The 27,755-nt window shown below is 46.7% G+C and overlaps 1 protein-coding gene across 1 annotated transcript in view; it reads right to left on the bottom strand.

The window, feature by feature from the left end:
• ERBB4 (erb-b2 receptor tyrosine kinase 4) overlaps window positions 1-27,755 on the bottom strand; it is a 373,897-nt gene that overhangs the window by 185,304 nt on the left and 160,838 nt on the right. The window contains exon 3 of the mRNA XM_088523696.1: window positions 18,686-18,872. Coding sequence (XP_088379822.1) covers window positions 18,686-18,872 — 187 coding nt within the window. The remainder of the gene's footprint in view (window positions 1-18,685; window positions 18,873-27,755) is intronic.

Raw genomic sequence — 27,755 nt, 5'->3', positions numbered from 1 at the left:
ATGTAAACTGCAGGTCGAGCTGACTGTGAACCACCAGCACAGTACGTCTTGCTAATGCTCAGAATATGCTTTTAATATGCTAAAAGTATCTTTAAAAGGATACTAAAAGCTTCACATTAGCATATTCTGGATGATTTTTGAATATGTGATCAGTGCAAGACAGGCAGAGATTCACAGTCTTGGCCTAATTAAAAATGAATACCGTAGCATATTGACCCAACCAAAACAGATTCTTCATCTCACCTTACTTCAGCTCTTTGTATTTCTTTGGCTGGAGGCATTCAAGACAGTCATTCTGAACTCCCTTTAGCAACCAGCAGCTCTAGAGTGGCAGTTTTTCATGTCAAACAGTCTTTTTATTTTGCTAAAAGTTATGGTGTAACGAAGATACAATGACTTCCAAAGGGGCAACATATGGAATCCACTCCTCAGGTACCTTATTGTGCTTGCCATGCCCAGGAACGGGGCGGTCTTTGCCAGCCGAGCACCAACACCTGATCCACCCCACCAGGGGTGGGAGAGATGAGGCACGCTGCAAAGTGTCTGCACTACACACGGGAGCAGAGCAGCACGGGGCTCTCCGACCCACCCAAAACTATGCAAACAGCATCTCCAGCCATCGCAAGTTAAAACTCTGTTTTCTGCTTAAATGATGGTGACCGAGCATATATTTTGTACTACACAACTCCCTCAAAGCCAGGTCTGCTGAAGCGTGGTAGAAAACCCCACAGCTCCTTTTGTGCTTTATCCTTATTCCTGGCTCCGTGTGCCAAATACAGGTCTAAAGGGAGCTGGAGGAAGGCCCGCCAGCAAGTTAAACACCCATCTGTCTGCCCATTTCCCTAAAGCCACAGATGGACGGAGCCACGACCATCTCTGCAGCTTCAGCTTAGCCTGAATTCTGCCACATCGCCTCTCAACGTGGATAACTCATGCAGGGAAGTATCACTGTGCAGGCTAAGAGGAGCAGTAAGATCAGGCCTCTCATTTCCGTGGTGGTACTTCCATCTCGTCTCTACCTCCCCCTCTCCAAAAAACACTGTTCATTAAGTCAGGAAACAGGAAAGGTGAGAAAAATAAATCATTGCCTAATTTAGAGCTTTTACTAACAGGTTTAAAATTTGTAGCTACTTTTTCTCTAAAGCATCATGCACTCCCTCACTCACATCTTCATTACATACCCATGAAGGAGGGATTTAAGTCTCTCCCCGCAACAGAAGATGTGAACATCGAGTCCAAATCAAGGCAGGATTTTATATTCTGCTTTTTCTCAAGTAGGGCCTCGATGCTGAGGTGTATTAAGTTTCACGGATGCCTTCAACGCAGATCCAGGCACCTCCTGTAACTTCACTTTGAAGTCAGTTTAACTCAAAAGTCAGCTTTCCACTTGTGTTAGCTAGCGAGGGATGTTAACAAACACCGCAATGAATGCTGACATGTGGCATAACAAAACAACATGTCACCACCTTGTTATTAAATTACTATTATAAATGTGTGCTCAATTAACTGCAAGCGAGCCGTCAGATTTCCTAAGCGACACCCCTGCCTCCCCGCTGCGAGCGGCGCGGCGGGAGCCTGCGCGCTCCGCGTGGCGGGGTGATCTAGGTGCTGCACATTAAGCTTTCAGGGATATTCTAAAAGCAGCTCCCAGGTTTCTCACGTTCCCGAGCTGGCTGAGAATGAACCGTTCACTTCACAGTTCAGCACTATCAGACAAGGAAATCGCCGCCAACTGTAATCTTCAACCTCTGGCAGAGAAAAACACATTTTCAGTGCTTGCTCAAAGCACTGCTCCTTGCCAGCACACCCGAAGTGTCTCTGGCAACTGACAGCCCTGCATACACCACTTTGTTTTCTATTCTGCTTTAAAATAAAAGATTCTTCTCCTGCCTGAGGAAAATCCCACCTTCAAGGGCTGGGTGCTGCTCAAGGCAGCACCTACACTGGGTCAGTGGTGGCAGGGGACATCCTCTAGCAGCCAGATACACGCTGTGACGGGGGGGTTGTGTGGGGTCCTCCACAAGAAAGAGTGTCCCGAGAGCTTCATGCTCCATCTCTCCTCACCATGAGCTCAGCCGTGAGAGGGCAAGGCTGAAATCCTGCCCCCCAGATCCTCTCCGCAGAAGCCACTGTGGGGCTTTGTGGCATGTGGAGATTTGCAACCAGACCGGCGCAGGGACACTGTGCCAAGGTTGAAGACTCCCAGCCCGGCGTCTCCCACTGCTCCGTGTGGGTGTCATGAGTGGACAGCAAAGACCTGAGCCCAGGTGCTTACCTTGCATGTTCCCCGATGTGGCACAAGTGGGGGCAAGGAGTCGTCGTCTCTGTGGGGGAGCTCGGAGCGCATTACCCTGGTGGAGGGAGGGATTCCCCCCGCTCCCGATGCCACAGTTTGGACTGGGCCACGCCGGGCTTCCCTGGCGCCACCAGCAAAGCTCAAAGCTGCTGTTCGCACTGCAGCCGCCCAAAAGCGACGGGCCTCAAGAGCCCCGCGCGACAGGGCACGGCCGCCAGCTGAGCACGCGCTGCGCGAGGGCGCCCGCGCCGCCTCAGCGCGGCCTCCCGGGCGCCCGCTGTGCTTTGCCGCCGCTCCAGAAGGTGCTGCTCTGGGGCTGCCGAGCGCGGCGCCGTGCGCACCCGCGAGGGGCTTCTGAGCGGGCCTCGCCGCGCAGCGCCTATTTCTGGAGCGGTTACGAACGCTGGGGACAGTTGTTGCCACGTTTAAAAATAGCCCTCAGAGGAGGCTTAACCTTTCCCCAGCTAGCGGCGAGCTGCCCGCGCGCTCCCCGGAGCGCACAGAGCCCTCGGGCAGCTCTTGGGAGGGATCAACACAGCCGCCGTGTTTTGACAGCAAGGAGATGCCAACAGGCACCTCACCCCGCCTCACCTCGAGTCCGCACCCGCATAACTAACTCAATTTTTGAGTCTTACGAGCAAATCCCCAAAGAATTACCACATGGTAGCCACGCTCACTGCCAGGGACGCTAATGCGCCTCGCAAGGTGGGCACTGAGGGCCTCCGAAACCTTCCTTCATACAAACCCCATGTTGTGAGGCTGCGCACACGTGTGTGCATGGGCATGTGAGCTCAGACACAAACCTTCCCTTTGGTTCATCCAACACAGCCATCACATGCAACTTGTGGGGAGTGATTGCTAGAGGATGCAATTCACGCAGAATGCAAAGTGCACAGTATTCCTTCACCTTGATTTTAAATCAGTGTTTCATCTTGGGAAGCGCAGTGCAACTTCTGAAGCTGCAGAATTATAAAAACAGACTGCCTGGGAGAGGTGCCCCCACCACAGCCAGAAAGACCCTGCTGAGGCCGAGCGAGGCACGAGGCCCAGCCAGGAGGCAAGGAAGGAGGTTTGCCCTGGGTTCACGTCACAGGCAGGTGAGGGCAGCTGGTCCCGACATAAAGAGCCAGCTCATGCCAGTTTCCCCAAAGAAAAACACCTGTTAGCACAGAGGGCTGTGCGGTAATGAGCTCGTATAAATGCCGGGACACTAACCAGGACCTTCGAGTCCTAAAGACTATGAGAACATAAAGCAACCTACACAAAAACAGGGAAAGTTTAAGGTGAGAAATGCAAGGAACCTTAGAAGTAAAGTCCTTCGTACACACAAATGCGATGGGCAACTAACCGCAGCCTTGCTAGAGTCAACACAGGAAAACGCTGGGAATCGGAAAGAAAATACCAGAAGAAAATCCCCTCTCTGAGCACCAAAGGCCTCGGTGCTCCCTGGGCCCGGGCTGCGGCACACAAGCCGCGCGGTGCACACCCTGTGGCAGCGGCTTGGAAAGAAGGCCGCCCGGGGGAACGTGAATTCCACTACCAGCAACAACCACCAAACACTGGGGTGACGCTCAGGGCAGGGTGCCCCGGCGGCGCGCAAGGCGCCAAGCAAGAGTGCCCGGAGCCGCAACACGAGCGGTCGCTTCTCCCTTGCGACTCCATTGCTATTCTGGGACGGCGCGCACGGCTCGGCCCCCGCGCCGGGGACGCGCAGCAGGAAATAATTGCCATGGCAGTAATCTGAGCAGTCTACTCGAGCAGGGATGCTACATTTGTCCCTCTTTTGAAGATAAGGCCACACATTGAGATACCAGCATTAAAATATATTAGGCTGGCTGCAGGACGGTATTGGATTAAGCTAGTTTAGAGCCATTTGCGAATTTGTAATCCCTTTGATCCAGCCATACTTATCCTTTCTTTACACTGCTATATTGCAATGCCTTTTCTGTTTTGCTACGAACAATTGCAAGAGTGAAGGAAAGGTAATGAAGGAGGGTGGTTTTGTAGCCCTTACCTGCGTGCTTTTGTGAAACCCTTGCAGCAGGAAGGAGCTTTCTCCCACCAAACACAAGACCTTCGTGGTCACTGTGAACCTAAGAGGGACAACCAGGAGGGAAACACGCTATCACCATGAATAACATGCCCAACAGAAGGATGGTAGGGCCCATGCGGGGCCAATACCCTGCTCTGTATCAGGCGCCTCGGGGGAATCTTGCTTGTAGTAGCTTTTATAAGCAAAAAATCTGACTGCAAAAAGGCACAGTAAAGAGATGCAACTTGCAAAGGGCACGTGGCAAAAGGGTGCCCGCCACAGCGTCCGTGTCTCAGCAAGCTCAGGCCAGTCTCTGGTGCCCACGAAACATTGCCTGATGTATCCGACTGCGTCCTGCACCGCTCCAGGCCGCAGGTGAGATGAATTGCCCCAGTACTCTGAAGTGGCTATGAGCACACAGGCAGCCTTATTGAGTCATAAATCTGGAGAGCAACGTGCTCAGGTGACTCCCAAATTCACCCAAGCTTTATGAAAACTATTCTTTTCTTCCGCCCAACAATAGCAAATGAGCACTGCACAGTGACATTTTATTACATTTTCCCTTATTATACTTTACTGGTGAATTGCTCTCGCCAATCAGTGCTAAACTATCAGAGAGGGTGTTAAAGACTTTTGCCTAAAGAAAAGATTTGACTGCCTGTGTATACAAAACAGGCTCCTCTACATTCTTCCGTGCAGCTTAGAGCCCGATTAAAATAATAAACCAATACAACGATCCATTAAGAGAGTGGAGAAGTAGGTAAGCCAACCAAAACTAGCAGCCGTACTATAAAAACAAATCAAAATAACAGCAGCGCTGAAAAAGCAGCAGCTTACCCTGAATGTGGGTACTAAGTATTCTCGAAATTGATGTTTTACTGCGATGCTATTAAACATATTTATGCCGTACTGATGAGGAAGAGAAAACGATCAAAGATCTGTATTTTCCCAGTGAATAGTCACAAACAGCAGCAGCAACCTGACCTAATAATTTGCAATTATGCACAGAACTGCCCATGCGTCCCAGACTGTTGATGAGCAGCACCTTCGCAGAGTTCTCAGAGACCGAGGAAAGAACCCAGGCCTCACGAATCAAGTCCGTTTGCATCTCCTTCCAACGCGTTCCTGCTGATCGTGGTGGAAGCCCCACTGTCCCAGGGCCAGGGAACATGGTTTATTTCCATCCCGGAGCGCCCGCCGCGGGGCCAGCCCCTCGGGCACCCGCTGCTCCCGCGGGCCTGTTCCTGAACACCCAGACGCCTCCGTCCCTCACACGTCTCCCGGGTCGAGCGCATGGGAAAGGGGCCCCCGTGGGCTGCGCTGCTCGTTAACGCGGCTCCTCCGCGCTCAACAACCCGCACGAGGCGAACGCTGCGGAGCAAATGACGGCGTCCCCGGCGTCACACAGCAGGGCGCACGGCAGCAGCCAGCACGATGCTGCTTCCCAGTTCTGGGGATACTGGATACAAAGGGGCTGTCAGGCCACACGTTTGCTGATCAGGAACCCTCTCAATACAAGTAAATCTGCAGCCTCCAACCTCTGTCTTGATGTTATTAAAGTGCCAAAGACTCTCAACTCTGAGTTTTCATGTCAAGATGTAGTTTTCGGATGCTATGTCAATGCTTAATGTATTCTTTATAAGAAATAAAAAGCCAGACTCATGCTCCCAATATATCTTCCAAAGTCTTACCGGAAAGCCAGTCTCCGAAAAGGTCATATTTAGACATCAAAATAAAAGACATTCACCCACATAAACTAAGTTTTTGTAGGGTTCAGAGGCAAACAAACTGGTCTGGGCCTTGGCTCTACAAACCCTTATGTACTTATCCAGATAACTACTACTGTATTTTAGTGCCTCGCTTCCAGCGCTCACATTCCACTTTTCACTCTGTAAAAAGGAACAATCCAGCGCCAGGAGCGAGGACAGAGGACGCTGCTCCCCTGAGGGCCGGCTCTGCAGGCCCACCTGCCTCCAGCCCCTGCTTGTCCAACCAAGGGGTTACCTCTCTGATTGCAGCAAACGCATCGCAGACCAAATGGACACGGAATATTCCCAGAATAAGGGCTTTCCCACTTCCTTTGGGTATTGGGCAGGTTAAAGTCTTATGCGAGCAGCAGGTAACTGTTCTACCACCTTTAAACATCCATCGTACATGCATTATAGATAAATATTTATATATGCAGTGAGGTCTGGCTTATTAGTCTCAATGTCAGGCACCACAAGAGGGCTGGCACAGCAGCAAAGTAGGAGAGAGCACAGACCTGGGAAAGCCTGGAGGAAAAGGCAGAGCAGCACATGAAGGGCACAAAGTTTCCCATTCGTTTTAAGCACTTGAATCACTTCACTGGCCTCCTTGTACCCCCTTCTTCCACTGAGCCCACAAAGGAGCTAAAATGTCATTCCTCAGAAGGAGCAAAAAGGTAATTAAAATGAGGAGGCAGCAGCGCTTCGTGAAGCGGCGTCTCCGGGAGTCAGAGCTGTGTTTCTTCCTCGCTGCAGTTTGTCACTCTCGCCCCGAGCAGCCAGGCCGGAGCGCGGAGCCCTCTGACACGGCTCGGCTCTCGGCTGTTATCCCGGCTCCCGGTTGCTCCGGGGTTTTTAATTGCGATGCGGGCGTCCTCCAGCCCTCCCATGTTGCCAAGGCAGGAAGGTCTCCAGCCCAGGGCTCCTCGCCGCATCGCGCGTTCCCGCGGACGAGCGTGTTAATTAAAATGTCACTGTGACATTTCCTTCTGCATTAGATCACGGCTCTGTTTTCAAGCCGCCCACAACAACAAGGTAGGAGAAACCCAGGAGCAGGTTATGGGAAGGTAAGAGCATTACTAATTGCATCTTCCTCCTTTCTGCAAAGAGAAATGCCTTTCTGAAATGCGAGCGAGAGACCCGGCGCAGGCAACAGGCTGCACACGGGATCCTGGGCTGACCAGCTCTCCACGTGTGAGCAGAATCAATCTCAATGACTTAATAAAGTTGTTCATGCCTTTCGGCGCTTAGTCACAAGGCTTGGACAGAAGACAGAGATTGATTTAATAGAGAGTGAATGTAATGCTCCGCAAGTAGCTTAGACTGCACCAATTAATCAATTACCCGAGTATACTCCCTTTTAAAACATTCATTACTATTTTAATCTTTAATCAACTCCTTGTTCCACGCACTGGGTGGTTCCTGCGCTCTGGTCTCTGCAAAGAACAATATTCACTTTGCAAAGGAAAAACACTGCTTTCGGTGCCAAACGTGAAAAATTAGAAGCACACTGATGGCTGCATAAAGCGAACGAGCGTGGGACTAACGAGGTTTACAGACCCTACTGGCACCTGCTGTGGCATTGCTGGATGTGCCCATGGGAAACACGTATTGCAGGTTAGTAGCAGACTGATTTGAACAAGGTTTTCCCCTGCATGTCTCCTAGCTCAGCACGTGCATCAGAAACTTGCACGCTCAGATACCATATTTCTCAAGCCAAAAGGGGATATCAGGCTCAAGGTAAAGCAGATGGGGAAGGATCTGCAATAGTCAGGAAAAGGCGCGTGTTGTTCGCAAGCCCAGGGTCTGATGTGCACACACACTGCACTGCCCAGCCTTCCCGAAGAGCCCCAGGATTTATCCTGCAGAGATGTGAGCCGCAACGGCTTAAAATGGTCAGTGACCACACAAAGGATTAGCACATTATTATCTTTTTAATCCACAACATTTACTTTTTGAGGATTTATCGAAGCTAATATAAAAGTGATTAGTGTTCTAGTTTTGCCAAACAGAGTAAGAGGTTGTTTATGACTCCATTCCCACGCGTGGCCTGTAACAAACAGATAGTGCTGCCTGGAAAGAGGCCAACATAAAACTTGCTCATTTACAAAATATTTACAGAATTAGAAATGACTCGTGCAATTGCTAATAAGTACCTGGACTTTCTCAAAGCAAAAATATGTCACATCAGCCCACCCTGCGAGCACACAACAAAGCCCCGCAGCTCTTTTGGCCTTCGCTAGACATGTGCTATTTTTAAAAATGCGGGATTGCCAGCCCCAAGCATTCCATAATCTTGACTCAGCCCCCGAAAAGTCATGACTGAAAAATGCTGAGATGTTAAAAATACCCAGTGTTATTTTTTGAATGCGCATTCTAGCTTTCGAGAATTCAGGATTCGTATTTTTAATTTTCCCTCCATGTTTGCGATGTCTAGAGAAGGATCTTATTTTTAAACAGAAGCTGAAATTCCCAGACCATCACAGAATTTGCCCCCTAAGGCCCTAGGAGGCAGCTTCAAATTAACTTTCTCAAAGCTCTGTATGTAAAAGCTGTTAAACCTCTTTTCCAGAATAGCATATGAACCTTCAGGATTGCATGTCCCACCCTTCTCAAACTGGACTGGTGTTCCCGAGAGCATCCCATTCCAAAGAGTATTTAGATGGTTAAACTCCACCGATTTCAGTTAGGTGGTTTTCCATTTTAAAATGTGGCCCTCACCGTCTCCTGCAAACAGAGGGGAGGGCTTTTAGGTTTTTGGCTGCTTTTCAAGGTCATACTCAAAGCTATCATATTAGAAATAAAATAGAAGAAAGCTAGTAAGCTAAAAGAATGGATGGACATATTTAGAGAAACAACAGAATAGAAATATTTTCCTTTTCCCGTTCTTTCATTTAGACTGAATAAATCTGTTTCTGTGTTCGGGGAAGACCCATAGAAAGGGAATTTGTTCTTGTTTTAGAGTTCTGAGACTCAGGCAGAAGTTAAGTCCTCCGCAGCTTTGAGACCAATTTGTAGAGTCACAGGATTTAGGTGCTTCAGATAAGTTTTGGATATTTCTCTTCGCCTCTCTAATGCGTAACTGAACCAACCCATGCTCTGGAACGATGGCGACTGAACGCTCTCGGTCTCCTGCTTGGTAAACTTGTAGCTCCTTGAAAGCAGAAGCGTGAGAGTGAATTTTAGCCCTTCACCTGCATGCACCCAGTCGTCTGGGTGAACAGCAGAGCTTGTTCCTACATCCTGTGCTGCGACAGCTTAACTTCTCCAGGCACTCTGCTACAAAAACACCATGCCGTGGGCACCTGCCCTATGCTAAATCTCTCCAATATATATAATTGTGCCTTTCTTAAGTTTCTGAAACTGCAACCGTAAGAAATTTAATTTTTGACCACATCCTCTACCTCGAGGCTAAAGAAGACAAGCTTGGGAAAGCTCTCCCAAGCACAGGACAGACATAAACATAAAAGGAAAACCGTCAATAACTGCTTGCTATCTCACCCCCTCTGAACTGCAAAAAATTTCTCAGGGAGCTGTGAATTACTCCCCTATTGTTCCTGCTGCATTTTTATTTTGAAGTGGCTCGCGCCTGTGTTATTTGGCTGCCTGCTTTGTTTGCTTTATCAGTTTGCTGGGTGATGTATAATTAAAAAAGCTCTGTTTTACCACCTCGCTCGCAGATCTGCTGAGATAATAGAGCAAACGCAGTAACAAGGAAAACACAGTATCAGCTTCAGCCGCCACAGCTTCCTTCTGCATTTACCAAACTTTCCCTCTGGAATAAGCACCTCTATCAGAAACAGGCCTGCGCTACCCAAGCTGTTACTTGTGGCCTGGTGACACCAGCGAGCAGGACATTTTGCTGCAAACGGAAAGCCCAGGCTGAGAGCAGGGGCCTGGGCAGCGCTCCCCAGCTCTGAGAAACCCACCCAGGAGGTACCGAGCACCTGCAGACACCCATGCAGGCTGAGGACACCCATACTGGCCTACACACTCCCAATGTTTGCTCCAGCAAACAAACCCCTCCTGGCTATCCAAGCAAAGCTCGTAACAAGTTGGGTCTCCTTGTGTTTCCCCATCTCTCTGAGCCTGCTGATGGCCCCTTGTCTTAATCACTGTTTAGAGCAGGAACTGTTTCATGGTGCTGCTTTCTCGTTGCTCTTCTGTAAGTTTCTGGGCCTAAGTGCTACCATCAGTAGGAGGATGAATCTGCTATAAGCCTGGTTGATGAGCCTTGCATCCAGAAGCAGCAGCTCAGCTCCGCAGACTCAGAATGGCTACGTTTAACTGCAAACTTATCAACTCGAAACATGAACCACCCCCCCAATTTAGGAATGTCTCCCAACAGGCAAGATAAAGTTTAATGTTTACCAAGAGTAAGCTACAAAGACAGTGCTATTGCGGTTTAACGCTATCCCACCATCTGAGCCACTATGCATCACGATAGCATTAATGCCTAGTACTGCTGTGCAGAAAGAAGAGTGAACACATTGCTGTGAGCCTTTTGGGGACCTGAAGAACATCCACAGCAACAGTTACCCCGGCTCAAGTGCTGATAGTTCACGAGTCCAAGGAGACTCATGAACCTGCACTAACTCGTGCCCCTGTCGTTACCGACACATCCCATCTTCAAGGTGCACAAGGGGAAATGCAGCCCTTGCTGCCCTCCCAGGCCCTAGCTCAGGTTTGTTTTAATGCCTTTCCATCATGCTGGCGGAGCAGAGTTTTGGCTACAGTCTTTACAAGGTAAGTTGTTAGCTTGGCACTGAGCATTACCATTAGGTGGCTGAAATAAAACAGATCTGCCAGCCAAATGCTTCAAGAAACTCTGCTATACAGGACAAACAGAGCCAAAGCCCAAGCAGAGCTAAAATACACTTTAGGAAGAGGGGATAAAACATTTGCTAAAGGGCTCTTAACCACTCTCGTTGGCTTTTGGAGGCATTAGGCACCACTGCAGAGCAGTCAGTTTTTAAGTCTTCTGCTTCTCTTCCTCTGCCCAGACAGAAGCTAACAGTGCACTTGGGAGCAAAATGATCAAATAAACAATCTTTTTCCAACAGCTGCCTGGCAGAAAGACATCTGCTATGGAGCTATTTGGGCAATGCTAGTATCATATCAAGTTCAAATCTAGGGCCAAGGTTGGTAGGGTGCCAGTACCCTGGCATTACAGTCAGCAGGGCAAGAGATACCTTCTCCCTTCAATTTATTTAACATTTACTTTCCCCTAAGTTTTCCTGTAACTGCTAGTCAAAGCAGTAGGGACAAGTAAGCAAGGCCTAATCTTCACCCAGGGCTTACATGGGTTTAACTGAAATTAGTTCTGAAGCCAAGCCAGTTGAGCAGGTATGAAATCCCATGTGCATGCACTTAACTTAGTGCACAGGCATCAATTTCGCCCGTCTTGAGTTACTGGAGGAGACTAAATCAATACATACCACTTGTAAATGGATTTAAGAGTACGCTCAGGTGGGGTTTGCTTCATTTTAAGGATTTGTGCTACGGAGTAATTTTAGTTAAACTCAAAATAAGCCTTCTCTGTTGGCTCTCCTTAAACTCTAGATTACGACACTGACTACTCATGCTTGCCTTGGTACCAGCGAGGGATTTGTGAACAAAAAGTTTTGAAATGGACTTGCAAGGTGGGCAAACCTCCCACCTTCGTGGCAGGGAGCCGGTGCTGGCAGGGGGACACAGTCCTGACTCCAGAGGGGCAGCGGCCACTGGGACGAGGGTGGCCGCGCTGCGGCTTCCTCGGAAGCTGAGCAGTGAGATCAGTCAGGCCTGCTGACAAAACAGCAACTGCCACTATGTGGTTTTTTTTTTCCATCTATACCAGAGGCTAAATTAACAGATTAATGTTTACTTGCAGTCGCTGCTACCAGCCTGAGGGGGAAATGGAGCAGAAGGAGGACAGCAGGGACCAGGGCTCATTCATCCCATCGCTTTAGTCAAATTTGCTCAGCCGAGCTTGGATTACTTTCCCAAACTTCAAGGCTTGGCTTCTAGTACAAAACACTTCTTTTCAAGGGAGAGGAGAAAAAGAGGACGAAGACTAAAACGGAGGCTATGTTAAGATATTAATGAATCTCTCAAACAGCAAAAATATTATCTATATTTGGGAAGCTGAATGTTTCTGCATATTAAATGACAACCACTGAGCTCAGCAGGTCCTTAAGTCTTGGGATTCTTGCCTGGGCCTGCAGTGGGGCTACCCGTGCACCCCCTGGGATTAAACCCTTACGCAGGCTCAGCCATTAAAATGTCCCTCCCGGCTCCTCTCGCTGCACACGCCGAGGAGGAGGATGCCCTTACACCCTCACCCTGCGCACACTTGGTGCTTGCTTTTGACATCAATACTCGCCCCAAGTCCAACTCTCTTCTTTGCAGCAGAAGAGCCCAGGTCCTGTCATCGCTAAAGCGTTTAATCGCTGTCACCTCGAGGCTGCAACAACGCTGCGGAATACACCGGGGACCGGGCAGCATCGGCGCTTACGCGTGACTGTCAGCAGCACAAGTAATAGTTAACCCAGCAGGAACTGGAGGAAAACACACGTGTGCAGCCACCACCAGCGTCGAGGAACGTCTGCACAGCCCTGTATGGGCAAAGGAAGGATGGACACTCAAGTCCTGATCAAGCCACTTCGTCTCGTGCTTGGCATATAGCCAAGCGATAAATTTTTAGTGTGGCTCTTTGACATTGCTTCAAACATAAATAAACACTGCGTGCTCATGTATGAGAAACAACACTGGCAAACTAATGGCACCATTCCAAGACACAGCTTGCTCCTGAATTCAGCGCTTTGCTCTGGGACAGCGTAAAGCGACATATTGGGAGCCCAGAGCTAGCCAGATTGCTTAAAAATTAGCAGAGATGCACAGGAATTATGGCTCTGCTTCCAGTGCAACCTCAGAAGCCATCACACTGTGCTCCAGGGACACCTACAGTGATTTGAAGCTAGTATGTTGGGATAAATTCAAACACAGCAGCAAGAAGCTCAGGGGGAGGAGAAAAAAAAAAAAAAAAAGGCAGTTTACCCTGCCAAGGAGGCTGTGGCTGGTCTGAAACTCCACGTGGACACATCTGCTCCACAACCAGTAGCCGAGTCACTTAATCTGTAGAGCTATATCCCACCGGAAACACTCCTACAGCAAAAGAGGAATCCTGCGACTGATACTTGGATGAAATTTGAACAGGAAGCAGCTTTTGCAGCCTCTAAATATTTCCCAGGTTTTGAAAGCCTCTTTCCTAGACTAAGCAAGCTAAAATCTTACACTTTTTCAACCTGAAATCCAAAGGAAAAGGAAATGCAGTCTAAGGCATTAAAAGATTCAATTATTGCTTCAATTAAGTCAAATCATTTCAATTTGATTGGTTTAAAATTTATAGAAGGCTGCATAAAAAGTTGCTCAATGTGGTAATCCATACGCTTTCATTTTTAATACTTCAAAAGATGGTGCCCTGACATTTTCAGCATTGCTCCGCTTACTTTCCTAACTCCCGCCTCGCAGCAAATCTCCCTGTCAAGGAACAGATGTTTTTCAATTAAGAAAAAAAAAAAAAAAGGCAAATATTTTGTCAAAATGCATCCACAGGCAGCGCTAAGCGCGGGCTGCGTACCAGAGACGGGAGCAGAACGTGCGATAACCTCGGCGAGGACATCTGGGATGTGCCGGGCGAGCCCGGCCTCCCCTCCTGCCCTCAGACACTGGTGCAAGTCGCTTTTGGAGGAGGATTTCAGAGGAGACAGCCCCCCCGGCAATTTCCTAGCACAGGGAAAGGCCTGGAGCACGTCCTCCCCACGCGTGGGCCCGGCACCGCTCGCGGCCGCCTCATGCGTGAGCAGCTCGCACTATCGCCTCAGGCCGCCCCGGCTCCTTCGGGACGCGTGGCCACTCTTCAGAGACACCACTGCTACCCTCTGCCTGCTCCTTCCTCTGCAACGCCGCAGCATTTGGCCCATTGCTGTGGGCACTACGCTGCGGGCTACCTATCCGGAAGCTTCCCTGCTCCACGATCCCTTTGGAAACTTGGGCCATTTTGGCTCCCGGCCCACCTGCCCTTGGCGGGGGGCGCCAGTAGGCCCCGGTCCCCATGCAGCACACACGCAAGATGATAATTATTTTACAAAAGCGCCAAATTCCTTGCCAGCTGTAGCCTGTCAGAGGGAATTAAGAAAATCAATAAATCCAGGGGATCGCAGCAAAAAGAATGAACCAGCCCTATAAATTAATGCTTCTTTCTTTTGTGGAGGCTGAAGAAGAAATACTGGTAGAGGAACAAGGATTTGAATTTCTAAACCACCTATTTTGACCTAAGAGGATCAGTAGCGAGACACGCAGGGATAGGCAGGGCCTGGGAGAGCCAGCGCGCTGCAGCACGCGCAGTGCTGAGGTCAGCAGAGCATCTCTGGGCTCGTCTCGACTGTGTGATTCTCGAGAGCTAAAGGGCATTTCACACACGCAGAACCTGGAGGAATCCCTGCCTCATAACTGAAAATGCACAGATGGACAGAACCACTGCAGACTCGTAACAAAAAAACGCAATGAATCATGTTATTTTACACAGTATTATCAGGTGACAACACAGCACGTCTGAGTGCAGTCTAGGGTGACATTTGAACTAACACTTTTCAGTGGTAAAAGCCCAATCCCACATTATTGAAGAATCTCCCTCAGTAAACTCATAAATTAAAGTGTGAATTAAATTATCTACTGAAGAAGGCAAGGAGCAATTTGAATTTCGATACCCTATGAAGTCAAAAACACTAGGCAAATTTGCACCAGCTGGGGAGGTGACCTCATTTCCCCTGCCCAGGATCCTAAGCCTTGCTTTGGTGGAGCAGAGGCTGCAGAATGGGAGCTTGCTCTGCTGCATGGTGTCACATATTACCCTCTTCATATTACTTTCCATATGCTGCACTAGACCATTTAACACTGAGTATTTGCATTTCACAGTTCATACAAAAATATCTGGCAGGGGAATGGGCAGGGGGAGCACCAGAAAACAGCTTTCCCTTGTTATATACCCCAAATCACTGCAAAATCCTTTCAATATCCAATTGGGAAATATCAATAAATCCTTATGAGCCGCCCTCTCGTCTCACTCTTTAAATTCCTTGCCATAATCCTTCCAAATGAGTTTGCACATTTCTAACACTAGAGACACAATTGAAAACAGCTAACTGCCTGGAAATAAATAAAACTGAGCATAAACTGGTGATCAGCAGGTTGCAAAAATCAAGGACACGAGCTATATCACTGAGCATGACAAAAGCGTACTGGAATCCTTCAGAGACCATGCGTAAAATCTCAGCCTTACGGAAACGAGAAAACAAAACCTGGCTCTTGTTACTGAGCATAATAAACTCGTGAGTATGAACCTCTTGGGGCTCAAAATCAGTATTTATTTCCGACGGAATGCACAACATAACTATATGTCTTGATGCCACCTGTGAGCAGCCTTCTGCTAGCTTGAGGCTGAGGACCTCAGCCTGGGGGGTCCCGTCTCTGGGACCCCGTGGAGGAGCTGACCTGGCGCCCAGGACACGTTGGCTCCCACAAGCGTCCCAAAGGCCGCGGGTGCCGCGGGGAGGTTGTAACCAAATTCCTGGCTCCTGCGTGTATCCTAGCAACACCTCTCCGAGGTGGAGACGCGCCGCCTTGCCCTCCGTTGTGTAGGACACCAAAGGCAAATTGCGCACAGCGTTTTCTTCCCGACGCCCCACACCACCGCGATTGAGGGCAACGCGGCCACCGGCGCGACTTGTGGGAGGCGTTCGGGGCGAGGAAAGGCCTCGCTCGCACGGGGTCACCACGGGCTTGTCACCACAGCAGTGACACGGGGGGCTTCATCCCTGGCACCAAAAGGCTCGAGGCACAACATGGGGTGCTCAAGGAGCTCAGGCCCTGGATGGTATCTGAGCTGCACTTGGGGAAGAGTTTGAGAAAGACATCAAAAACTTTGGAGTAGTGATCAGAGAAATGATGTTACAGAAATGCTCGGGCAGGGGTTTTTCAAAAATTTGTTTTGCAAAACAAGCTTAGAAAACCTGAAAGAAATTACAGCAACCTATAGGAGACTGGGAAACAGACACTGCTCAGTTTCTAACCTAAGGAAGAAACTTTTCCAATGTGTTTTCCTTCCCATCAAACTACATTTCTTTTTTTTTCTTCCCCCCTCCCCATCATTAACCAAATCCTTTGGGCTACAATATGCATTTATCACTTGAACCACCCTTGCCTCAATTTAACATTTTCCTGCATTTTTGCAAAACAAGTCAAGAAGAAAACTGCAAAATTTCCTGCTTGTCTGTGTTATGGAACTGGGCCCTGCTAAACTCATTCTATTCCAGTATATTAAGAAATCCAAGGGTTTCACAGACACATGCAAGGGAAGCTCTGTGCCTGGGGCCAGCAGGGGAGAGGAGGCTATCGCTGCCCACTCAAAGATGCAGCATTTGTGATAGATCTCTGCTATTCACCTTCACTTAGAGAAAAATACGAGCTCAGTGGCTGTTTGCTTTCAACACTTCTGTGCAATCACCAGCCCTGGTTTAATACCTACAAGCAAGAAATTCCCTGTGACAAGCAGGATTTTTTTTGCAAGTGTATCAGGAATATTGGGAGCCGGTCCTGACCTGTGCCACTCCAGCAGGGCTCCCTCCAAGGCTCTGATACCACGAGTGAGAAGCAGCAGCTGCATCGCATCTCTTGTGCGGTATAAAATTTAGTGCCTTCACAGTTGTCTTTTTTTTATAGTGCCGGAGAGGAAAACCAAGCATTTAAAGTTCTATTTAAATACAAAAGCCTGACAGACATCTCTGACAATAAAAGCGCAGCTGGTAGCAACGCACTGAACGTAACGCGGTGGTACTCGATGGGAGGCTGCAGCCCTGTCTTGGGTTAAGGCTGAGGATAATCTACAGGTGGGAGCAGCTCCCTCATTTCTGCAGCACAGGAGTTGCTGTTGGTATTTCCACATTACACAGAGCTGGGCAGAAATAACATCAGGATCCCATCGTCTAGACACTGCACAAGGAAGCACAGAATTCCCCTAAATTCTGCAAAGCCAACATAAGCCCCAGGAAGGCGGCTCTTCCCACATACAGCAGGAGTTAGGTTTATACATCTGGAAGAGAGGCACCATGCAAAGCCCCTCTCCTGAAGCCTGCAGCAGACCAGAGGCTGCAGGGAAGGACGCTGACAGGGACTGCTCCATCTCACATTAAGCCCAAATGATGCTAATTTGGGGCAGTTGGTCCACACGGAGAAGATTCAGACACAGCTCATGCATCGTGGCCTTGCCACATCACTAACTCCCACAGCCCCCGGTTATTTTTATGCAGCTATTAAGGCTAAGGATGCGTTAGGAAAATAAATTAAGCATGAATATGCTCCTGGGAGAGCATTTGCAAAAAGCAGCAGGTTGCGGGTTAAAATAGCCAGGTGCAACTTAACCAGTAAACAAAATGGTCAAAGAACAGCTGCTAGGGAGATGCGTGAGCCCCAGCACACGCTATCGAGAAAATACGAAGGGTATTCTGGAGCACACACAGGCTTATACTCAGCACCCAGAAGCTATTTTAAGTGCCCCGTGGAGGCAAGCTAATGTTATTAGGGCACTTCTCTTCCAAGAGACAACAATACATTTTGAGCCAAGTAATCCCATCAGGAGGTTCCGTAAACACCTTGCTTGGATGAAGCGGCTGCGATTTTCTCCTGTTAAGGCAGACTCAGCTGAGCTGAGGCGGGTTCTCTCCTGCCACCTGCAAGCAAAGCCGTGAGCAGCAGTGGCCTGAGACCGAGAGGCAAAGGTTTCAGCCCTCCTCTGGCCATACGTCCCCTCTCTGTCCACTTTCACCCACCTAATGCCTTCTTGTAAAGCATTTTGAGACCCACAGAAAAGGTGTACGAGGAACCAGGCAATACTATTAGTGCATGATGCTATGGCTCTAAGTTATGGGGAGGCAGAGACAGCCACAATGAACATCCTAAATCAGAAGGATGGGAAGAAATGTGGGAAAAGAGGACGAAGAAATTGGATTATGACAGTGATAGAGAGAAAAGAAGTAGATGGGAGGGCTACAGAGACCCTAGGGAAGAGCTCTGATACCACTATGACGGCCTCAGTAAACAAGATTACTGGAAAACTGTACAGAAGTGGGGAAGAAAACAGAACAAAACAAATCCATCATTCATCAACCCACTCATCTTTTGGCAGGGAGGGGACAAAAGTTACACTTCCCTGACAGAAAATACAGAGCACCTGAAACAATGTAAATGCAACAAGTAAGGTTGAATAGGAGACCCCTGTGCTCACTTCTCAAAACTTGCAATTTGTCTACTTTTCCAATAATCATTTCTGCTTCAAATATGCTCTGGGCTTGAAAGCTACATACAGCCGTTGATCAATACTCGGAAGAGTACATTTGCAAACCAAAAAAAAAAAAAAAAAAGGAATCAAATCAAGCACTGACCAGTCTCAAGTGTGTCCAGCTGCCAGCGTCCCCTGGTTCCTCTGTTCTTCACAGAACTCGAGGACATTTGGGCAACTACTCAACAAGACTGTGCTTTTTCCCCTTCTGGTGACCAACCTGCTGCCTCACTTACCAGTCAAGTTCTTCAAGCCGAGCTCCCTGAGTCCGAAGTTGCCGTCCTTCCTGTAGTTGAGGAATATGGCCAACGCATATCTGTCTTCGTAGAGCTTGGTGCCACGAACGATGCGCAGGTTCTCCAGGGGCAGGTACTCAAACTGGTTCAAAGCCACCAGCACGTAGCCCGTGACTTCTCTGATAGACTGCAAGAGACACAGGAAACAAAACACATTATGAACGGTAGAAAATTAAAAGCTAGGGAGTAATGATTTTTTTTCAGCTTTATTAAACTTGAGGAGAAATTTGCAGCAAATATAGAAGATCAAAGAGGAATTTTTCAGAATTCAACCTAGTGATTAGGTCTCTGTATGATACAAGGAGAATCCACCACGGCAATACCACGTTTGAGACAAGATACTCATGTGCTAATAAGTGTTTTGCACAGGGTATTGAGGGCTGAGACTGGAGGGATGGACCACGGTGCAAGAGAGTGATCCCTGGAAAAGACCTCTGGTAGAAACAGAGGTTTGTACGTGTGTATTTACTGCATACATAAATACCTGGACACATAAAACAGAGTGCCAAGCTCAGGGGTTATTACTGAGCATGGCCATGTACATAAGGAAGGGTGATTCCTGGGCAATCTATACATAGGGGAGGGTTTATACATGCCTGCCCTTCAGCACCAGAGCTCTGCGCCCCGCTGAAGCTACTAGGAAAGCCCTGGAGCTATTTCAAGACTCCCTTGGCACCCAAACAGAGCCCGCTGTCATTCCAGGACTTTGATGAGAACCCAGTGAGTTTAGCTGGGTGGAGGTGTACGGTTCAGTAGCTCAATATTAAGTGCAGAGCTGCATTATACGCTGGGACACCGATTCCATTATAATCAGCAGCTTTCTGGCACTTTCATGATAGCTCTTTGCTCTCAGACATCTCAGCTTAGCCGGTTTGGGCAGGAATTTATTTTTTATTGTATGTAAAGATCTCCTCAAGTTGGCTTTTTCAGCCTTCTTGAGTTCAGAAAATATGAAAATTATATTCATGACTTCTATTTCTCTACTGATAATCTAGGGGCCCTGTGATTGCTCTAATTAATTTAAAGGGACTTTTTAACTTGGAATCATGTCAAAAAAAAGAAATAAAAGCAGTTCCAAAATGGCCTCTGACCAAGTCCTTCCTGCCAATTTTTGTCACTTATAATCACATTTTCTATTTTTAGGATTCGCCTTATTTCTTGCCATACGGAAAGTCCACCTGAAAAGGCCCTCATTCAGCATAGCACTTAAATTATGCTGATGTTCTCCGGCAAATCTCAGGCTATTCCAATGCAGAAAAGTAGAGAAGAGAAGACAGAATTTGTATTTTTGTTGCTGGTGATTACTGTGAACTGCCACGCACTACCCAGAAGCTGTACTTGGTGTCGTTTATCTGACAGAAATGACATTTTGGCAAGAATTTAGACAAGAGCCAGAAGGTCTTTTGCAGCCCCACGGTTTCCATCAGCCCTGCAACATTGCTTTCTCCCCTGTAAAAGCAGTTATTCACTGGAAAAAAATGGCTATGTTAATCTCTGCAAATCAAAATGACTGAAATAATCTAAAATCTTTCAGATTTACAAGGAACGACAGCGTTGTGAGTGACCCAAACTATTTGTCTGCCATTTCTACATGGGTGCTTATTTTTTATTAACCCCACGTGAACGAGAGCGCAGTAGCAGATCTCAGTGTTACGACTGCTCTATTTTAACTGCTTTTGGTTTAACAAAGCTAAAAGCTTCCAAAGAGGAAATCAAAAGAAGTTTAGCAACCTCCAAACAACCTCGCTGTCACCGGTGATTTTGCAGGAATTTTTTCCCTCCATTATAACATCATTTTGGCTGGAAATTCCTGGCTAGCTTTGCCTCGCCTTTCCTTGTTGTCTTCCCAGTTTTTGAGATGCAACTTGCTGCTGCAGGACCCAGAGAGCAGGACAGCAGAGACAGACATTCCTCCAATACTTCTGCAATACAACTATACGTGCTTGGGCTTCCCAAAGCTATTTGGGCACGGGAGTGTGCATGAACCTATAGATTTGACTGAAGGAAAGGCTGAAACTCCCATGCTGCTCATCAAACCTGCCTAACACATGCCTGGCTGCTGCAAAGCTGAGGAGAAGACACTTCCGAGGATTCAAGAGCCAAAGGTGCCTGCTTGTTTGATTTGTCGTGTTAGCTATCAGATGCAGAAATAAGAAAGGACATGCTTCTAGCAGGGAAAAAGAAGAAAAAAAGACAGAAAATGCATTAATACTCGACAAATGTAAAGCCTCACAAGCTGCTTTAAACCATGCCAAGTCACAGGATCCAGCCTGATGCAGTTATCAGAGGAACACTCCTCATCTGCATTCATTTCTAGATGGAAGGAGGGCACTTGTCGTGCTCCTGTCCTTGAGGAGCGGTGCTTCTTTTCAAGCAAAAAGCCAGCGCACGGGGAGGTCTCCCAGGCAAAGCAAAAGGCAAGTGGCAGCTAAAAAGCACAGGTTAGATCTGCTCGGATGAGACGGGTCTCCCTTCTCCTGCCTCGTACGGCCTGGAAACGCTGGGAAAGGAGTGCTTAGTAATTTTACTGTGATTTAATGCACGGCGCTATAAACTCTCCCGTCCTGTAGGTAAAGCATCTTTTCCCCTAGGGTTTATGGCAGGCACATTACTCCATAAAACAGTTTCTTACTGGCTTTGCTTTCCCCTCCACAGGGAAAACATCCCCCTATTATTATTATTTTTTTTAATCCTGAAAGTAAACCATCCCCAGGTGACAATAAATCGCATTCCAAACTAAAAGGTAACCCGGCTCAAAATCTGCGGCAGAGATGAGCCTTACACACAGCAATATTCTGCAACTTTGGCTAATTTATGCTATAAATTTCATTGCTTTCAGCAGAAACCGTTTGCCCCACGTTGGTGGCCAAGCCCTTGCAGTCGAGGACTGATGCAGGAGGCTAAGGGGATCTCAAAATGACCAAAAACAGGGAAAATGGGGTGATTTCTCAAAGGCAAAGCCAGAAGACACCCCCTCAGTGGGGAATGAGAGACAAGACCATTACCTGTGATCCTAAATTGCCTTTTGCAGTGAATCCAAGCAAAAAGGATTAAAATAGCAGCACGATCACGATCACTCCGTCCACAACAACAGATCAATGACCAGTTAAGGAAGCCGATGCTTCTCATAAACGCTGCCAGGTCCTCTCAGCATCTCCTAAAGACGGTTTGGTCGTGGCTCAGGTGCTGATAAACTCTATTTTGTGGTTTGCACGGCTTATTATTCGGCCTGCTTGCAAGCTGTTTACCTGGCCCTAAGTCTCTGAAACGTTTGTGTTGCTGCTTTGCTACCAAGGATTAATTCCACGTTGTCCCGCTGGGCACGGGAGCAGCCTCCAGCTCCGTGAGGGGCAGGCGCTTCCCACCTGGGATGTAACAGGGCAAGAAGGAATGAGAGCATTCCATGAAAAAAAAAAATCAGCAACAAATCCCAGAAACGCACAAAGTATCCATACATCCCAAGAGACAAAGCTGGGATTCAGACACAGTTCCTCCCAGCAATCCGAGGGCACTGTGCACCAGACAGAGCTGAGGATCAGAGATGTCACCGTGTCCCCAAGGTCCCAATGCTGGGGAAGAAAGGGGTGAAGCTCCTGCAAGGAGGCACCACAGTGTCCACAGAGGGATAGGTTTTTCCTGCCTCCACCAAGAGAAACAGACAGGGCAGAGGGCTCCAAACTAGCTCTCTGTAGGCAATAAGCCAAGGGCATGCATCTAATCCCACCTGTTGCAAATAACCTAAGCTCTATTTTAAGAGAATATCCATTTCATGAAGCACCAGGAGGCTCCTCGTGATCCAGCTGCCAGCGGGTAACAGACATCCTGTGATTTCGATGCAAGGAGCTAGACTGACCCTCCAACCCCAACTCTGCATTTTGTCACATTATATTAAATCGCAGGAAAGTCAGATTTCTAAAGGGCAACAAAGGGAAAAGTCTTTCTGCACAGTCTTTTCTTGCACATTAATAAAGGCAACAGGCCCCAGCAAAGCTATGAGTAACATAAGTGACGTGAACAGTTACCGCCGCGTTAGCTGTTTCAGAAGCTTCGTGCATCTCGGGTTAACTTGAATGCACCATTCCCTGTTTTGCTTTTCTGATAGTTCAAAGGTAAGCATTTATCATCTGTTTTCAACCCTGCAAAGCCAAACAAACTGCATCTACTTCTGTTTTCCAGACAGTGAAATACTGCAAGGCCAACGCTATCTTGACCCTAAGCAAGTTCTTCAGACAGTCCCAACCACCACCTTGAAGATGTCCACTAAATTCAGCCAAGCATGTTTGTGAGCGTGGTGGTGACCACAAAGCCAGGGCTTATTTTTTCATTTACCCCTCCTGAGCATCATGAGCTGCTGGGATATGCGGTACAAGCTTCAGCTGGAGCACAGAGCTAAAGTCCAGGATGTAGATCAGGAAAAACATCTTTCTGGTGCCTGATCCAAAGCAAATGTTGTGTCATAGCTGGAGTTTCCACAGCACTGCAGAAAATGTATCATCCAAAAAAGTTGCAATTTTGATTCAGATTTGTTACTAAATATATATATATAAGTATGTATGTACATAGAGAGTTGCCTTCTGGTTTGTTTTAAGTAGAATTGAGAAAGAAAAGGAAAGAAAAGGCTTGGTGGTAGTTTTGCTAGGAGTCCAATATCTAGAACAACTGGTAAAGACTTTAAATCATTCTCTCGCCCTCACCTGCTTTGTAAATATGAATACAAAATATTAACAGCACCTCGAGCAGCAGGACTGAACATTACACTAACTTCCCTCAAATTTAAAGCAGCAGCCAGGTCGATGCAGCCTTCCTCAAAGTCTTTGGAGATTCGTGAGTGAAGGTTTTGCCATGTAACTTGGGGAAACCAAAGTTGCTGAACCAAAGTTTTTTCTTCTTAATGTTAAGTCTTCACACTGGGTTATTCGACACACGGGCCTTTTGATACAACAGGGACACGGGAGAAGTAGCTGCGTATTGAGTTTATTTACTTAGTCTGACATAGAAATCATGCTCTTGCATAGCTGAAGAAAATCAGGCTGAGCATCAGGATTATATGATACGTTAGAGAAGGGCCTGGGGAAGGCTTAGAGACAAAATAAATGCCAGTGTAGAATCCATTAAACTGTAGATCAATGTCCAAATCTGGCATTTGCAAAGGAAGCCCATAAATAATGTATAAGCAATGGTGCTGGATAAAAATGTGGAGATCCTCTCAATTGTTTATCTTGACTCATTTTGCGAAGTATTGCTGAAAACACAATGTGGGAAGGGAAACATAAACTAAACAAAATACTATGGCAATGGCAACCTAAAGATAATGGGAATATAACATGATTGATTTTGCTTTCAGATTTTGAAATATAGCTTCTAAAGAGATGTTCAAATATTTTTTCATACCGACTGAGCTACACTTAAGCTCATGTGTAATCTCTTAAAACCTTATTTGTCAAAGAAGCCACTTATCAGCTGGTACTACATGCTCATACCTGTTTTTCAGCAAAAAGTGTCATACGAATGCAGAAGCTGATTAGGCTTATGTCAACATCTGAGGGTGCTCCTAATATTTTCCTTCTGAAACGTAATTTCTCTGTTAACATCTCTGCCTAGGAAGCGTCTAACTTAAGTGCAGAGAGGGTGTATAATAAATGTATATAATAAATTCTAAGCTATTTAACTTGAGTAATGTTATGACCTAGACAAAGTCTCCCCTCTGTAATAACCCAGCCTTTACAGCTGACATCTTACTATCCTGAGGAAACCTCTGCATGGCCATGTATTTAGGAAGTCATGAAGAATCTCAACATTGCATCTGACATCCACAAGGATGCTCGTCCCACGAGGGCAACCCCAGGTCAGGGGCCCATCCGAAGTCCCACGGGAGAAGGCACAGGCCAAAAGCAGCGGTTTTGCTCTCATTAATCCAGAATTACACAGCACTTCCTAAAAGCTGACCACAAGGATCCCAGGAAATGCTTCGTGTGCATCAAACAGCGCAGGAATTTTTCATTTGTTCATTTAATGCATCATGAGTGATGAGCTTTGTGCAATTACTTTTTTCTTAGTACAAAGCCAGACTGGTTGATAAGAGTTACTGGCAAGTCCATAGCCAGATTAAATACATTATTAAAATTTCTCCACCTCTTACTGTGGGAGCGATGGATGGTCCTGGATTCTCTCTCCTAGGAATGAAGGAAGACAAATTAAACATTCCGAAGCTCTGATATGGAGGTGGAGTTGAACAACAGGGCGTGTTTTTTTTTTTTTTTCTTCTTCTTCTGATCTTTCTACCGAAACGGCAAGTGAAGCTGTCAGGCCGCTTCTGAAGGCACGAGGCTGCTTCTGCATCAGCATTCAGGACACAGCGGCACGCGGTGAAGATGTGGCAACCCTGTCAAACTCCAGCTCCACGTCCTCCCTCTCAGCTTCTGGTTTTTTGCAAGCAGCAAGCGAGGGTTGTCCAAGTCTGAAAGAGCAGCTAGTTTTCTGGAGAGCTTTGCTTTTCTTTCCCGAGAAAAGACTCTCTCAAAAATGTGCTTTCAGGCTGTTTCATGACTGCAACAGTCGCTCTTTAATGAGGATTTTAAATGCATTTCCTGTCAAGACCTGATGTTATTGGCATTCTAGGACATCTCTGCACACATAAATTAGTAAATATTGGAGTGCTTGTTGAATGCTTGCCTGTTCTTTCTCGAAAGGAAGAATCTTCATCCAAATATTGGATTTTAGCAGCTAGCTGAGCATGTACAAACACACGAGCTCAGCCCAGCCGCACACCTGACTACTGAAGCCGCTTCAGCCTTTGTGAATCTCTAATCTCTTCCAGAAGAGAAACCCTGGAGAGATGCATTAATCACTGGCTTTTGATTAGGTTTATTTCCATTAAGATAAAGAGTGAAGAGGCTTTTCGTTGTTTTTAAAGATGTGTTTTTGTTTTGTTTATCTGGAAGCTGCAGAAGAGCTGTTATCCAGGCTTTAATAGATTATTAAAGTCTCCTTCAAGAATAGATTCATAATTTATAAAATGAGAGCAATTAGCAAACACATCCGATTTTCAAATACCGCGGTGTTTTTCAGGAAGGACATGGATACTCCAGATGTTGAGATTACCACGCAGGGAACCAGCAATCAGGAAAACCACCTCTCACCCGCAGTGATGGCGCTAGCCATGAAGACAGGAGATTTCTGCCTTCATTTCACCACTTGTTAAGAACTGCAAGCTAAAACCTACTTCTATGTAGGTTTTCTTAGTATCTTTTCTATGTAGTATCTTTTCCATGTGGTTCCTGCATTGGACAATACGCACAACCCTATAGGATATGGGAGCTTTTTGACTATGCCCAGCAGTTGTAAAAAAGAGACACACTTAAAAAAAAATTACAATTATTGTACACTGTATTGGAAAGGTGAAAGAAATGCATTTTCCTCAACGTTCACAACAAGTCTTTCAATTACAGGTGAGTTTCCAGGGAGTTTTTTTTCCTGCTTTGAAAATTTCCACAGGAAATAATTTCTTTCTTTTCCCAGAGCAAGGCTAGAAGCCAAAAAGTTTGCTCTTGACATAAGAAATCTTAAAATCTTACCTGTGAAGATCCCTGAAGAAATGGTAATTTTAAGAAAGGCAAAGATAGGGAGCAGGAAAGGAGATCAGAGAGGGAAGGGGAATCAAACGTGACCAGGAACAGCAAAGGGCAGAACATCTTTCACACTGCAAGACCAATTACAGCAGCTGCAGTTCTGGCACCATCTAATTCCCAAATACTTGAGTTTGCAATCTCGCTGCTTTATTTTAATATCATTTTGCTATTTTTTTTTTTTTTTAGTGGGAGTACGGCAGGAAAAGCATAACTCACTACGTGAGATATAATTTCCTCTAATACTTATCCCCCAGCAAATTACTGGACAATGCCTCTTTTGCCAACGGCTTAATTAGAGGAAACCTCTACATTTAATAACGTTCCTTAATGCACTGAACGCCCCACAATAGGCTGGTGAAGGAGAGCGAGTAGAGGGGTTATTGTCATAGCAAAGGATGGAGGAAAGGTTCAGTCATTAAAGTCATCACAGAAACAATGTTATTAACTACCCCGGAATAATCTCGGAGTAGTTGCCAGCTGATTGACAATGATAAAGTAATGCAGGGAGCTAACAAAGGGCCTTCTCTCCTCACCTGTTTTCATTAATACCCTTATTATGCTTCCTTGAAAGACAGCTTTTCAAGAGCTATTACTACACTCAATATTAAATAAAATTAACCATGGCTGATTTTCAATTACGTCTTCTGAACCCTCCAAACCAACAGCATTCCCCAGCCTGAAGCTGGAGAAGTCCGATGGCCAGAGCCCCAAATGTTCCAGATCTGGTGCTAGAAGTGGCATTTCACAGGTATTAATTACTTTATGGTCTGTAAAATATAACAGAAAGCCTCAGCTGCTCAGAGCTGGGACCATCAGGGGTTAGATTATCCCGAGATCATTACAGGTGACACTGTTTTTACTTAGCACGTAATTGCTGAGCCTAAGCACACTCCTCATAACCAATAGGAAAATGAATTATTTAAGTATCTTTCTTTTAACAAATAGTATTAGCATTTTAATTATACATTCACTGTAATTTAACTCTAAAAAGTGCCTTAGGATTTTGGAGAATTATGTTTTGCCACTTTGGAGTCTTCACAAATTTCAGAGTATCTGCAGGACATAAACACACACATACAAATAATATGCATATATATATAAAAATAATAATAAAAGATTGTGTGGGTGTTTCATTCCCATAGGATTTCTTGTCTTCAGGTACCTAAAACTGCAGTCCCTTGGTAGGTTGCTCACCGCACTGCATGCTGCTGTGAGAAAAGTGAAAAATCCTGGATAAAATGACAGCCTTTTCCTCGGTTGAGCAAAGCCAGTTCTCATTCTCACAGCATCCAGCCTGACTTTAAGGCTAAACAGGCAGGTATAACATCAGGTTAAGGATGCAAGCATTCTGGCTCCAAAATATTATAACACAAAACCAAAAA

Source organism: Tinamus guttatus, unplaced genomic scaffold, assembly GCF_059628265.1.
Source record: "Tinamus guttatus ecotype Peru unplaced genomic scaffold, ASM5962826v1 Tinamus_guttatus_pri_ptg000197l, whole genome shotgun sequence".
NCBI classification, from domain to species: domain Eukaryota; kingdom Metazoa; phylum Chordata; class Aves; order Tinamiformes; family Tinamidae; genus Tinamus; species Tinamus guttatus.
This window is presented reverse-complemented; position numbering and strand designations above follow the sequence as displayed.